Source organism: Scyliorhinus torazame, chromosome 16 (assembly GCF_047496885.1).
Source record: "Scyliorhinus torazame isolate Kashiwa2021f chromosome 16, sScyTor2.1, whole genome shotgun sequence".
NCBI classification, from domain to species: domain Eukaryota; kingdom Metazoa; phylum Chordata; class Chondrichthyes; order Carcharhiniformes; family Scyliorhinidae; genus Scyliorhinus; species Scyliorhinus torazame.
Genome location: NC_092722.1, coordinates 4,778,130 through 4,793,616, shown reverse-complemented (window position 1 = coordinate 4,793,616; position 15,487 = coordinate 4,778,130). Strand labels below are relative to the sequence as shown.

Below are 15,487 nucleotides of genomic sequence, written 5' to 3'. Positions count from 1 at the left end.
TGCTCCTGTCTATTTTTTTGAAAAAGGCCTTTGTGATCAGAATGGGGAGGCACTGAAACACGAAAAGAAACCTCGGGAGGACCACCATTTTAACTGCCTGCACTCTGCCCGCCAGCGATAGCGCCACCATATCCCACCTCTTAAAGTCCTCCTCCATCTGCTCCACCAGTCGCGTCAGGTTAAGTCTATGCAGGATTCCCCAGTTCCTGGCCACCTGGATCCCCAGGTATCGGAAGTTCCTTTCTACTCTCCTCAGCGGCAGAGCATCTATCCCCCTTCCCTGTTCCCCGGGGTGCATTACAAAAAGCTCGCTCGTCCCCATATTTAGTTTGTATCCCAAACTCCCTAAGTATCTGCATTACTTCTGGCATCCCCTCTACCGGGTCCGCAACGTATAGCAGTAGATCATCTGCGTAGAGCGATACTCGGTGCTCCTCTCCCCCTCTAAGCACCCCCCTCCACTTCTTAGAATCCCTCAGCGCTATGGCCAGTGGTTCAATTGCCAACGCGAACAGTAACGGGGACAGGGAACACCCTTGTCTTGTACCCCTATGTAGCCGTAAATACCCCGATCTTTGCTGGTTTGTGACTACGCTTGCCACCGGGGCCCCATATAGGAGTCTGACCCATCTAATAAACCCCTCACCGAACCCAAACCTCTTCAGCACCTCCCACAGATAGTCCCACTCCACCCTATCGAATGCCTTCTCTGCATCCATCGCCGCCACTATCTCTGCCTCCCCCTCCGGTGAGGGCGTTATCATCACCCCCAGCAACCTTCGTACATTAACATTCAGTTGTCTCCCCTTTACAAACTCTGTCTGGTCGTCATGCACCACCCCTGGGACGCAATCCTCTATCCTTGTCGCCATCACTTTTGCCAGCAGTTTGGCATCTACATTTAGGAGTGAGATAGGCCTGTATGACCCGCATTGCAGCGGGGCTTTATCTCGTTTCAGGATTAGCAACATTGTCGGGGGTAGCATCCCCCTTTCCTTAGCCTCATTAAAGGTTCTCGCCAAGACCGGGGCCAACAGATCCATATACTTCCTGTAGAATTCCACCGGAAACCCGTCTGGTCCCGGGACCTTCCCTGCCTGCATGTTCCCCAGTCCTTTAATCACCTCATCCACCTCGATTGGCACCCCCAGACCTGCCACCTCCTGCCCTTTCACCTTCGGGAACCTTAACTGGTCCAGAAAGTGTAACATTCCTTCTTTTCCCCCCCGGGGGTTGGGACTTATATAGCCTCTCATAAAAGGTCTTGAACACCTCGTTCACTTTCCCTGCTCCATATTTCCCGTTTCGTCCCTAACTCCCCCGATCTCTCTCGCCGCCATCCTCTTCCAAAGTTGGTGGGCCAACTGCCGGCTCGCCTTTTACCCATACTCATATTGCATCCCCTGTGCCTGCCTCCACTGTGCCTCTGCCTTTCCCATGGTCAGCAGGTCAAACTCCGTCTGTAGTTTTCGTCTTTCTCTGTATAGCCCTTCGTCTGGGGCCTCCGCATATTTTTTATCCACCCTCAAAATTTCCCCCACTAATCTTTTTCTTTGCCCTCTTGTTTCCCCTTGTGGGCTCCACACAGACAGTGACCAAGCCGGGATTCGAACCTGGAGCTGCGAAGCAACTGTGCTAACCACTGTGCTATCTGTGCCACCCAAAATGACTTGAGAAGGAATGGATTGGTTAAGTGAAATGGCATTTTTAACCCCCAGTTGGACCCAATGCAAAAGCAGCATTAAGTTCCTCATCTGAGAAATCGGTTTTCAACCTGTCCATTTTAATTAGGGAAAGTAAATTATGTCACCAGGAAAAAGAAACCAATGGAATGTGCAATCTTGCAAAGTGTATAACCTGGAAGCATAAATCATGGCTTGTTTCATGAAATCTTCACACCAAACAAAATTGGTGCAGTGCAACCTGTAAACCTGTGCTGGAACACCTCACTGAAGATAACTGAACTGCACTCTTAAAACAATGGCGGCACGCTAGTTCCAAGTGCTTTTATTTAAGGCATTGGATTTCATTTAGATCAACTATCGTTTCAGTGATTTATACAGGCACCTTTACCATTGAGGTTCCTGCACAAGTGGCTGAGTGACGGCTTTGATATATTTCAGAACTGGATCTTCCAAATTCTGGATGGCAGCTCATATTTTTATTTTACAAAATGTATGCAGGTCACCCACATTTTTACTTGGACAAATGACTGTCTCCTGGACAATGAAAATATTGAGCTCAGGATAATAGAAATGAAATGGGTGTTTGACAACATTAAAAACATGACAATTGGCACAAGTTCAACATTTATGCTCAATTCATTTCTGAGGCTGCTTGGGTGAGTACGTGGAATGGAAAAGCACTGCAACGCAGATTGACAAGTTTCAAGTCTGACCTCCAGGAGACAAGATCGAGCCTGACTGTATGACTTGGGCAACCATGTTTTAAGCCCACCCCAGTGAAGGCTACAACAAAATCACATTTCAGGGGCAGCACGATGGCGCAGTGGTTAGCACTGCTGCTTCACGGCACCGAGGACCCGGGTTCGATCTCAGGACACTGTCCGTGTGGATTCTGCACATTCTCCCAGTGTCTGCGTGGGTCTCATCCCCACGACCCAAAAAGATGTACAGAGTAGGAGAATTGGCCACGCTAAATTGCCCCTTAATTGGAAAAAAATAATTGGGTACTCTAAATGTATTTTAAAAAACAATCACATTTCAGCAGGAATCGCCAGTTTCCAGGAGAGAAAGGGAGCAAATAAACGTTGACAACATACAAAACAATTACAAGCCATTGCATGAGAGAAAGAAATGGTAGAATTTCTGACACTGACAGGTTAAGGTTAGTATTAGTTTTATTAGGCCAATTTTTCTCGAGCTAGAAATCATACATTACATTCATAGCATGCAAAAAACAAGTACAGTGTACATGATATTGTGCAGTAGCAAGTAAGCCTTGCAAAAGAGTCAGAAGGCAACACTGGGGACAGCTTTTGGGCAGTGGTGTTTTGGTGTATGTTGTGCTGGTAAATTAATGCCTGGTGTGTGCTGGCTGTGCTACCTTCCATTACCCTACTTTAGTTGGGTGCAGCATGCCCTCCCATGCAGTGCTGAAGCTATCTGCGGAGTGTTGCCTGTGCCCCATCAAACAGCTGAAAGCAGGCCAGGAATGGGAACTAGATATTACCAAATTTCTTCTGATTCAGTGTCGGGGGCTTTTGAAATTTTCAATTAATGGTGGACAATCTTGCTTCTGCAAGCCTACGGAAACATATCATAAAAGTAACCAGTCGAGACATACCTCATGTCAAACTGCTTTATTACATCTTAAATAAGAATACATTTTAATATAGTTATCTATCTTGCATCCAGCTTTCTTGTAGTACACCGACTTCAAAATTAAATACAAAAGGCAAAAGGAAAGGAGTGAGGAAAGACCTAGAGAATTAATGGGAAGAGTCGCCAGTCCAGGCCTACACACAATTACAGCACATCTGTACAGGTTTGCAGAAACAGAATGAGAAAGCCACTAATGCTAGTAAAGAGCACTTCTGTTTACAGTATGGTGCAGAAAACATCTGCTGTTCAACTCAGCAAGATCAGAAAGCCAGAAACCTGTTCTAGAAAATGATTCTAACATGAAGCTTTCTACATAAAGAATTTCAATTTTTAATGTATAAACAGGATGGTTTGTTTCCTTAAGAATCATTCAAGGTGAAGATAATTTGAACAGGCCAAGTCTGTTGTGAGCGCGCTACTCCAGAAAGTGCATAGCTTTAAAAAAAATTCTTCATTGATTATGCACAGAGTAGCCATGATTACAGCTGCAATGGTTACAATTTAACAGGTGTGTCTTAAAAGAACATCTACTGACTTAATTCCATAAGCACTTTTTGCAATTCTACAGCATGCTTCTATAAGAGTAAACCCTCCCATGGCAAAAGGAAAAACAAAAAAAACCTCCCAAAAAAATTAACTTAGAAACCTCAAGATCATTATTTTCAACATTGACTTACATCATTTGATACACACAATGACCAAATCCAAGCACAGGACACCTGCGGCTGCTACAAGCAGGAATCTTCAGTTAGTATGGGCAGAGAGAACCCCGAACAACTTCACTGAGAAACCCACCAGTTTAAAATTCTTTGGGGAGTTTTAATTTTTCTATATTACCCACAAAGGTGAAGGGGGAAAATATAACATTATTTTTTTAAAAAACAAGCATTCATTACCAGGACTGTGTGCTTGGCTACTTTAGTTCCAACACATTTTAAACGCAATATTTGTGCAACAGAAGGTCCGTGACAGGACAAGACCAAAAAGATAGCTTTGGGACTAATTTACAGTCATTGACAAACCAGAATGATGCTGGTCTAGGACTCCCTTGGTTAGCAGATAAATTTCATACCAGCAAATTCCTTAGCTAAAAACACAACTTAAAATTGAGATGTGTGTTAAAACTGAGCTTGCAACCCTTAACTGACAGCAAACCTTCATGGATCTAAGATTTTAAACTACTGAGAAATTAGCTGTTGATTCATGATTACCAAGTTTATTTCATAGTTACATTTTGTGGGATGATAGTGTTTTCTCAAGACAGAAACAAAATAATGGTCCCAAAAGGAATGCGCATTCTCATTTTTATACCACAGAATCTTCCATTTAAAGATGCCTAACATTGTGCTCTTCATTATAGCAAAGGTTAAAAGTACATTTTGCCCTTTGAAGTTGGGGGTGTCCAAGTCAGTATCAGTGGATCGGATATGCAATGTCATTGAATGTGGAATAGTCTTCCAGTCACCATGGAGTCCGTCTGCAATCTGGAAAGCAAAATAAATTAAATTTAGTGAGTACTGTACCATTGCTCCTTGTTTAATTTGGTGAGTACTGCACCATTGCTCATTGTATAATTTGGTGAGTACTGCACCATTGCTCCTTGTATAATTTGGTGAGTACTGCACCATTGCTCATTGTTTAATTTGGGAGCACTGCACCATTGCTCATTGTTTAATTTGGTGAGTACTGCACCATTGCTCATTGTTTAATTTGGTGAGTACTGCACCATTGCTCATTGTTTAATTTGGTGAGTACTGTACGATCGCTCATTGTATAATTTGGTGAGTACTGCACCATTGCTCATTGTTTAATTTGGTGAGTACTGCACCATTGCTCATTGTTTAATTTGGTGAGTACTGCACCATTGCTCATTGTTTAATTTGGTGAGTACTGCACCATTGCTCATTGTTTAATTTGGTGAGTACTGTACTATCGCTCATTGTATAATTTGGTGAGTACGGCACCATTGCTCCTTGTATAATTTGGGGAGTACTGCACCATTGCTCCTTGTATAATTTGGTGAGTACTGTACTATCGCTCATTGTTTAATTTGGTGAGTACTGTACTATCGCTCATTGTTTAATTTGGTGAGTACTGTACTATTGCTCAATGTTTAATTTGGTGAGTACTGTACTATTGCTTCTTGTATAATTTGGTGAGTACTGCACCATTGCTCCTTGTATAATTTAGTGAGTACTGCACCATTGCTCCTTGTATAATTTGGGGAGTACTGCACCATTGCTCCTTGTATAATTTGGTGAGTACTGTACCATTGCTCCTTGTATAATTTGGGGAGTACTGCACCATTGCTCCTTGTTTAATTTGGTGAGTACTGTACTATCGCTCATTGTTTAATTTGGTGAGTACTGCACCATTGCTCATTGTTTAATTTGGTGAGTACTGCACCATTGCTCATTGTTTAATTTGGTGAGTACTGTACTATCGCTCATTGTTTAATTTGGCGAGTACTGTACTATTGCTCAATGTTTAATTTGGTGAGTACTGTACTATTGCTTCTTGTATTATTTGGTGAGTACTGCACCATTGCTCATTGTTTAATTTGGTGAGTACTGCACCATTGCTCCTTGTATAATTTAGTGAGTACTGCACCATTGCTCATTGTTTAATTTGGTGAGTACTGTACCATTGCTCATTGTTTAATTTGGTGAGTACTGTACTATTGCTCATTGTATAATTTGGTGAGTACTGTGCTATCGCTCATTGTATAATTTGGTGAGTACTGCACCATTGCTCCTTGTATAATTTGGTGAGTACTGCACCATTGCTCATTGTTTAATTTGGTGAGTACTGCACCATTGCTCATTGTTTAATTTGGTGAGTACTGCACCATTGCTCATTGTTTAATTTGGTGAGTACTGCACCATTGCTCATTGTTTAATTTGGTGAGTACTGCACCATTGCTCATTGTTTAATTTGGTGAGTACTGCACCATTGCTCGTTGTTTAATTTGGTGAGTACTGCACCATCGCTCATTGTTTAATTGGGTGAGTACTGCGCCATTGCTCATTGTTTAATTTGGTGAGTACTGCACCATTGCTCATTGTTTAATTTGGTGAGTACTGCACCATTGCTCCTTGTATAATTTGGTGAGTACTGCACCATTGCTCGTTGTTTAATTTGGTGAGTACTGCACCATTGCTCATTGTATAATTTGGCGAGTACTGCACCATCGCTCATTGTTTAATTTGGTGAGTACTGTACTATCGCTCATTGTTTAATTTGGTGAGTACTGCACCATTGCTCCTGGTTTAATTTGGTGAGTACTGTACCATTGCTCATTGTTTAATTTGGTGAGTACTGTACTATCGCTCATTGTTTAATTTGGTGAGTACTGCGCCATCGCTCATTGTTTAATTTGGTGAGTACTGTACTATCGCTCATTGTTTAATTTGGTGAGTACTGCGCCATCGCTCATTGTTTAATTTGGTGAGTACTGCGCCATTGCTCATTGTTTAATTTGGTGAGTACTGTACTATTGCTCATTGTTTAATTTGGTGAGTACTGTACTATTGCTCATTGTTTAATTTGGTGAGTACTGCACTATTGCTCATTGTATAATTTGGTGAGTACTGCACCATTGCTCATTGTTTAATTTGGTGAGTACTGCACCATTGCTCATTGTTTAATTTGGCGAGTACTGTACTATCGCTCATTGTTTAATTTGGTGAGTACTGCACCATTGCTCAGTTTAATTTGGTGAGTACTGCACCATTGCTCAGTTTAATTTGGTGAGTACTGTACTATCGCTCATTGTTTAATTTGGTGAGTACTGTACTATTGCTCATTGTTTAATTTGGTGAGTACTGCACTATTGCTCATTGTATAATTTGGTGAGTACTGCACCATTGCTCATTGTTTAATTTGGTGAGAACTGCACCATTGCTCATTATTTAATTTGGCGAGTACTGTACTATCGCTCATTGTTTAATTTGGTGAGTACTGCACCATTGCTCATTGTTTAATTTGGTGAGTACTGCACCATCGCGCATTGTTTAATTTGGTGAGTACTGTACTATCGCTCATTGTTTAATTTGGTGAGTACTGTACCATTGCTCATTGTATAATTTGGTGAGTACTGTACTATCGCTCATTGTTTAATTTGGTGAGTACTGTACTATCGCTCATTGTTTAATTTGGTGAGTACTGTACTATTGCTCCTTGTATAATTTGGTGAGTACTGCACCATCGCGCATTGTTTAATTTGGTGAGTACTGTACTATCGCTCATTGTTTAATTTGGTGAGTACTGTACTATCGCTCATTGTTTAATTCGGTGAGTACTGCACCATTGCTCATTGTTTAATTTGGTGAGTACTGTACTATCGCTCATTGTTTAATTTGGTGAGTACTGTACTATTGCTCATTGTTTAATTTGGTGAGTACTGCACTATTGCTCATTGTATAATTTGGTGAGTACTGCACCATTGCTCATTGTTTAATTTGGTGAGTACTGCACCATTGCTCATTATTTAATTTGGTGAGTACTGTACTATCGCTCATTGTTTAATTTGATGAGTACTGTGCCATTGCTCATTGTTTAATTTGGTGAGTACTGCACTATTGCTCATTGTATAATTTGGTGAGTACTGCACCATTGCTCATTGTTTAATTTGGTGAGTACTGCACTATCGCTCATTGTTTAATTTGGTGAGTACTGCACCATTGCTCATTGTTTAATTTGGTGAGTACTGTACTATCGCTCATTGTTTAATTTGGTGAGTACTGAGCCATTGCTCATTGTTTAATTTGGTGAGTACTGCACCATTGCTCATTGTTTAATTTGGTGAGTACTGCACCATTGCTCATTGTTTAATTTGGTGAGTACTGTACTATCGCTCATTGTTTAATTTGGTGAGTACTGCGCCATCGCTCATTGTTTAATTTGGTGAGTACTGTACTATCGCTCATTGTTTAATTTGGTGAGTACTGTACTATTGCTCATTGTTTAATTTGGTGAGTACTGCGCCATCGCTCATTGTTTAATTTGGTGAGTACTGTACTATTGCTCATTGTTTAGGCAGAAATTGGAAATGAGCACTTTCTGACTGAACGTCAACACTATGTCCTGGCATTTGATGTAAATAAGGCAACGCAACAGCACATTGGTCAGAACGTTATGATTTGATTGCCTGCTTTACAAATTGGGTTGCTAATCCATGGTATTACTCCTCACGTTAAACACCTTAGTTCATACCGTGTTTTTATACTCAAAACACGTGGAATATTCCAAAAAGATTCCAAATACAAAGAGGGCCATTTAATCGATTAGGTAATTTTTGCAATTATAAGCAATTTTATTTTTGTATTCTATAATCTTCAAGCAAAAGAAGCCCATCTTTTTTTGTCACTAAATGATAGGAACACCCTGTAGCTTCCAAGGTTCTGGGGAAATTGTTTGTGGAACAAATACATGAAAATGTCACCAGCTTGCCTTGTCCTACAGGGGCTAAATCAACTGCAACTTGGTGTTCTGCAAATATCTGGAAATTATGCCTAATTTTCAATTGCTGGGCAGCAGGTAAAATGACAATTCCTTCACTCAAATGAAACTTAGGAGATACCTTCAGAGTTTGTGATCTGCCCTGTCGAAAGGCAGATTAAATACTGCTAACAGTGATGGATAGCAGCTTGAAGTTAGTGCATTTGGTGAGTACTGTACTATCGCTCATTGTTTAATTTGGTGAGTACTGTACTATCGCTCATTGTTTAATTTGGTGAGTACTGTACTATTGCTCATTGTATAATTTGGTGAGTACTGTGCTATCGCTCATTGTATAATTTGGTGAGTACTGCACCATTGCTCCTTGTATAATTTGGTGAGTACTGCACCATTGCTCATTGTTTAATTTGGTGAGTACTGCACCATTGCTCCTTGTATAATTTGGTGAGTACTGCACCATTGCTCATTGTTTAATTTGGTGAGTACTGTACCATTGCTCATTGTTTAATTTGGTGAGTACTGCGCCATCGCTCATTGTTTAATTTGGTGAGTACTGTACTATCGCTCATTGTTTAATTTGGTGAGTACTGTACTATCGCTCATTGTTTAATTTGGTGAGTACTGTACTATCGCTCATTGTTTAATTTGGTGAGTACTGCGCCATTGCTCATTGTTTAATTTGGTGAGTACTGTGCCATTGCTCAGTTTAATTTGGTGAGTACTGTGCCATTGCTCAGTTTAATTTGGTGAGTACTGCGCCATTGCTCATTGTTTAATTTGGTGAGTACTGTGCCATTGCTCAGTTTAATTTGGTGAGTACTGCGCCATTGCTCATTGTTTAATTTGGTGAGTACTGTGCCATTGCTCAGTTTAATTTGGTGAGTACTGTGCCATTGCTCATTGTTTAATTTGGTGAGTACTGCGCCATCGCTCATTGTTTAATTTGGTGAGTACTGTACTATTGCTCATTGTTTAATTTGGTGAGTACTGCACCATTGCTCATTGTATAATTTGGTGAGTACTGCACCATTGCTCATTGTTTAATTTGGTGAGTACTGCACCATTGCTCGTTGTTTAATTTGGTGAGTACTGCACCATTGCTCGTTGTTTAATTTGGTGAGTACTGTACCATTGCTCATTGTTTAATTTGGGAGTACTGTACTATCGCTCATTGTTTAATTTGGTGAGTACTGTACTATTGCTCCTTGTATAATTTGGTGAGTACTGTACCATCGCTCATTGTTTAATTTGGTGAGTACTGCACCATTGCTCAGTTTAATTTGGTGAGTACTGCACCATTGCTCATTGTATAATTTGGTGAGTACTGCACCATTGCTCGTTGTTTAATTTGGTGAGTACTGCACCATTGCTCATTGTTTAATTTGGTGAGTACTGCACCATTGCTCATTGTTTAATTTGGTGAGTACTGCACCATTGCTCGTTGTTTAATTTGGTGAGTACTGCGCCATCGCTCATTGTTTAATTTGGTGAGTACTGCACCATCGCTCATTGTTTAATTTGGTGAGTACTGCACCATTGCTCATTGTTTAATTTGGTGAGTACTGTACTATCACTCATTGTTTAATTTGGTGAGTACTGTGCCATTGCTCATTGTTTAATTTGGTGAGTACTGCACCATTGCTCGTTGTTTAATTTGGTGAGTACTGCACCATTGCTCATTGTTTAATTTGGTGGGTACTGTACTATCGCTCATTGTTTAATTTGGTGAGTACTGCACCATTGCTCATTGTTTAATTTGGTGAGTACTGCACCATTGCTCAGTTTAATTTGGTGAGTACTGCACTATCGCTCATTGTTTAATTTGGTGAGTACTGCACCATTGCTCATTGTTTAATTTGGTGAGTACTGTGCCATTGCTCAGTTTAATTTGGTGAGTACTGCACCATTGCTCAGTTTAATTTGGTGAGTACTGTACTATCGCTCATTGTTTAATTTGGTGAGTACTGCACTATTGCTCATTGTATAATTTGGCGAGTACTGTACTATCGCTCATTGTTTAATTTGGTGAGTACTGCACCATTGCTCATTGTTTAATTTGGTGAGTACTGTACTATCGTTCATTGTTTAATTTGGTGAGTACTGTGCCATTGCTCATTGTTTAATTTGGTGAGTACTGCACCATTGCTCATTGTTTAATTTGGTGAGTACTGTACTATTGCTCATTGTTTAATTTGGTGAGTACTGCGCCATCGCTCATTGTTTAATTTGGTGAGTACTGTGCCATTGCTCAGTTTAATTTGGTGAGTACTGCACCATTGCTCCTTGTTTAATTTGGTGAGTACTGTACTATCGCTCATTGTTTAATTTGGTGAGTACTGTACTATTGCTCATTGTTTAATTTGGTGAGTACTGCACTATTGCTCATTGTATAATTTGGTGAGTACTGCACCATTGCTCATTGTTTAATTTGGTGAGTACTGCACCATTGCTCATTGTTTAATTTGGCGAGTACTGTACTATCTTATCAATTCCTTCACTCAAATGAAACTTAGGAGATACCTTCAGAGTTTGTGATCTGCCCTGTCGAAAGGCAGATTAAATACTGCTAACAGTGATGGATAGCAGCTTGAAGTTAGTGCAGTAACTCCGCAAATCACAGCACTGTCTTTAATTCGGAAAACACTCATTCTTGAAGGCCAATTGCTAGGTGGAGTGACTTGAAGAGCAAAGTTATGACCAGGGCGAGAACCACTGTGGGTCTTACTCGATGATTTTCCAGAAGCTTGGATACCAAAAGGTGATTCCCCAATGACCCAAATAAGTTATGCTGCGGAATGAAGGATGCAGTGCCCGTGGTGTTGTAACATGTTGTACACTAATAATACAAGCAAAATACGGTAGCCCAAGAAAAAATTGATAACGTGCCCTTTAACAAATTAGTCACTCTTCACAGGTTTGCTTTATAAAATCAGATCCAGAATACATCAGGGAACACTATATCTTATTCAGCCCAACATGTGGAATTACAGCATTGTAGAAACCTTTTTAGAAATAGCATGAACTTTCACTCCAGAAGCTGCAGCCAGGTTTTGTGTTGAGATATTTCCTTTTCCTTCTCAATTGCTTATATGGAAACCTGAAAAGTTACACTGTAAGAAACAGATTTCCTTTCTTTCATGTTTGCGCATTGAGATTTGGCAGCAAATGCTTCTCTTCACAAAGAATGAAAAAAAGTAAACTTTATTAATCAGAAAAGAGAGAGTGAACCAGTATACGTTCTGGGTTTTTATTAAAATCATACTCAAGGAGGCCAATAAGAAAATATTCTAGGAATCTCCACAGTATCATCGACGAACTGCACCACTACTCATTTGCAGAATTCTCTTCATAAAGTAATAAGAGAAATTGTGCAGAATAAGCTCACAAAGACTGCATAATCGATGCAGGGAAAAGGGCAATAGCGATTAGAAACTGTCAATGACACTTTTTCAGCTTACTGTGATCTGTAAATACACATTGTATTTTCTTCCAGTAAGACCACAACTTGTTTTTACAATCAAACTGATCTTTCACACCAATTGAGCCTACTGCAAAGAGAGAGCTTACTGTGTTGGGTCATACTTAGCTGCAGACCAAAACTGCTCAACCAACCTAAGATTTAGTTCCAGATCTTCAGAAAACTATCCCAAGATCCTGTTGCAACTGCCATGCCATCATCAGTAACACCTAGGCAGCTCACACGATTATCATGGCCAGCCAGAACACCTGAAATAGTAATAGGGATAAATCGTTCAGCAGGTGTGGAAAATACTACAAACCTAACGATTCTTCTCATTTATTAATTGTGATTTAGGGCTAATTTGATTAAACACTACGCAGTCCAACTTTCGATCTCTGCTCATGTATCCTCGGTGCTTTATTTGAAAAGAAATTAGGTGATATGTTTGCTGCCATTACAAAAATAATGAACACATTTCAGCTAACATGGGTCGGCATGGTAGCAGAGTGGTTAGCACAGTTGCTTCACAGCACCAGGGTTCGATTCCCGGCTTGGGTTACTGTCTGTGCGGAGTCTGCACGCTCTCCCAGTGTCTGCGCGGGTTTCCTCCGGGTGCTCCGGTTTCCACCCACAGTCCAAAGACATGCTGTTAGGTGGATTGGCCATGCTAAATTACCCTTAGTGTCCAAAAAGGTTAGGTGGGGTTACTGGGATAGGGTGGAGGTGTGGGCTTATATAGAGTGCATTTTCCAAGGGCCAAATGGCCCCCTTCTGCACTGTAAATTCTATGATAATTCTGATTGTAACATTTTATTTCTGTTTGTGGAAATGATGCTAGCAGTTTCTTACAATTCATAGCAACACAAAAAAATCAGCAGCAAGACTGATTTACTTTTTGAAATCTACTTTGCACAGGAAATAGGTTTATAATCATCAAAAAAGGCATAATTTAGGTGGAAATGTATGCAGTACCAGCACGATCAGCTTTCAGAGTATCCCAGACATTGCAGTTGAAGTCATCATAGCCAGCTAGCAGGAGCCGGCCACTCTTGGAGAATGCTACAGATGTAATGCCACAAATGATGTTGTCATGGGAATACACCATCAATTCCTGATCAGCACGCACATCAAACAGCCTGCAGGTGGCATCATCTGAACCAGTTGCAAATGCATTTCCATTAGGGAAGAACTGAAAGACAATAGAGCACATTAAACATGTACGTACACACACACACACAGGCATTTAAAACATGTACACACAGGCATTTAAAACATGTACGTACACACACATTTAAAACATGTACGCACACACAGACGCATTTAAAACATGTGAAATGAAAAGTGCTGTTTGTCACAAGTACACTTCAAATGAAGTTACTGTGAAAAGCCCCGAGTCGCCATATTCCGGCGCCTGTTCGGCACCATGTATGTACACGCAGGCATTTAAAACATGCATGTACAAACACAGGCATTTAAAACATTTACACAGGCATTTAAAACATGTACGCACACAGGCATCTAAAACATGTACACACTGTCGCGTAGGAGCACCTTTAAGAAATGGGTGTGTATATAAATATCTGTAGTGAGAGTACCTTTAAGAAATGGGGGTTTACTACTGCAGTGATGTCAGACAGTGGGTGGAGCTGGGCTGTCTGTCAGCTTTTTACTTTGTTTTAGGCTGTTTGCTGCAGGGTGTGTTTTAGTTTTGTTTTCAGTGTTGGAGCTGAAGCCAGACAGAGCATCTGTACTTTGACTATCTCTTGATCATTTGGTGAATTCAGAATTATAAATGTTTTCAGTCGTGACTTTAACCTGATGTGCTTCTGTTAAAAGGTGTTTCTTTTGTAAGTCTTCTGGATGTTAAAAGGACAGCGTAAGCATTACTTAGTGTTGTATTCTTTGTGGGTTGTATGTGAATTAATGGTTGCTAAGATGTTCACTGCATGTTTTTTAAAAAGTTTAACTTGAGTTTATAGAATGAACATTGTTTTGCTTTTTAAAAATAAATTTTTTTCCATTTCTGCTCTACCACACCTGTATAGTGGGCCGTGTGCTCCCCGTACCACAATTTATTAAAAGTTGTGGATCAGGTGAACTTCATGATACACTCTGGGGTTCTCTAAACCCTGGCCCATAACACACAGGCATCTAAAATGTACACACATAGGGCCTTTTTTAAACGGTTAAACAAGGTGATTTTGGGCTGTGTGGGCGAGGGAAGAAAGTGTTGCTGGAGTGTAGTCGAGGGGAGGGTGGGTTGGCGCTGCCGAACTTTAGCAACTATTACTGGGCGGCAAATATAGCCATGATTAGGAGGTGGGTAGTTTGGGGGGGGGTCGGGGTGTGGGAGCGAGTGGAGGCGGCATCATGCAAGGACACAAGTCTGGGGGCATTGATAACGGCACCTCCGCCGTTCTCGCCGGTCTGGTACTCCACAAGCCCAGTGGTAGTGGCGGCTCTGAGAGTCTGGGGGCAGTGGAGGAAACATATGGGAGTGGAGGGAGCATCGGTCTGGGCCCCGATTTGCAACAATCATCGGTTTGTACTGGGAAGGCTGGATGGGGGGGGGGGCGGGGGGGGGCGTTCGTAGATGGCAGAGAGCAGGGACTGAGAGGATGGGGGATTTAATCATAGGTGGGAGCTTACCTTGTTTGAAGGATTCAGAAGAGAAGTTTGAACTGCCAGCAGAAAATGGATTCAGGTATCTGCAGGTATGGAATTTTTTGCGAAGGCAGGTTTAGACCTTTCCGCTCCTACTGCCACGGGGAATACAGGACAGGGAAGTTTCCAGAAGGGGGGGGGAAGAGGGGAAGGTACTGGACATTTACAATGAGCTTATGGAGTCGAAGGAAACTCAGATAGAGGGGCTAAAGGACAAGTGGGAAGATGAGCTCGGGAGAGAGATAGTGGCGGGGCTGTGGGCGGATGCTTTGAGCAGAGTTAACACGTCCTCATCATGTTACAGACTTAGCCTGATATAATTTAAGGTAGTTTACCGGGGTGTGCGAGGTGTACGGGGGGGCCATATGTTTTGGGCATGCCTGAAGCTTTGGGGATTCTGGCAGTGTTTTGCAGATGTCATGTCCACGGTGCAAAAAACACGGGTGGTGCGGAGTCCAGAGGTGACAATTTTTGGAGTGTCGGAAGATCCGAGAGTCCAGGGGGCGAGAGAGGCTGACGTCTTGGCCTTTGCCTCCTTGGTAGCCCGGAGACGGATATT

General features: G+C 41.4%; 1 protein-coding gene across 4 annotated transcripts in view; it reads right to left on the bottom strand.

Moving 5' to 3' along the window:
• Nucleotides 1-2,842: 2,842 nt before the first annotated feature.
• Nucleotides 2,843-15,487, bottom strand: part of LOC140392537 (guanine nucleotide-binding protein G(I)/G(S)/G(T) subunit beta-1) — a 99,834-nt gene continuing 87,189 nt past the window's right edge. For all 4 annotated transcript variants that reach the window (XM_072477813.1, XM_072477811.1, XM_072477810.1 and 1 more), the window contains 3 exons: nt 13,237-13,453; nt 12,417-12,530; nt 2,843-4,828 (listed from right to left, as the gene is read on the bottom strand). In XM_072477813.1, the coding sequence (XP_072333914.1) occupies nt 12,424-12,530; nt 13,237-13,453 (324 nt within the window). In that variant the 3' untranslated portion in view covers nt 2,843-4,828; nt 12,417-12,423. The remainder of the gene's footprint in view (nt 4,829-12,416; nt 12,531-13,236; nt 13,454-15,487) is intronic.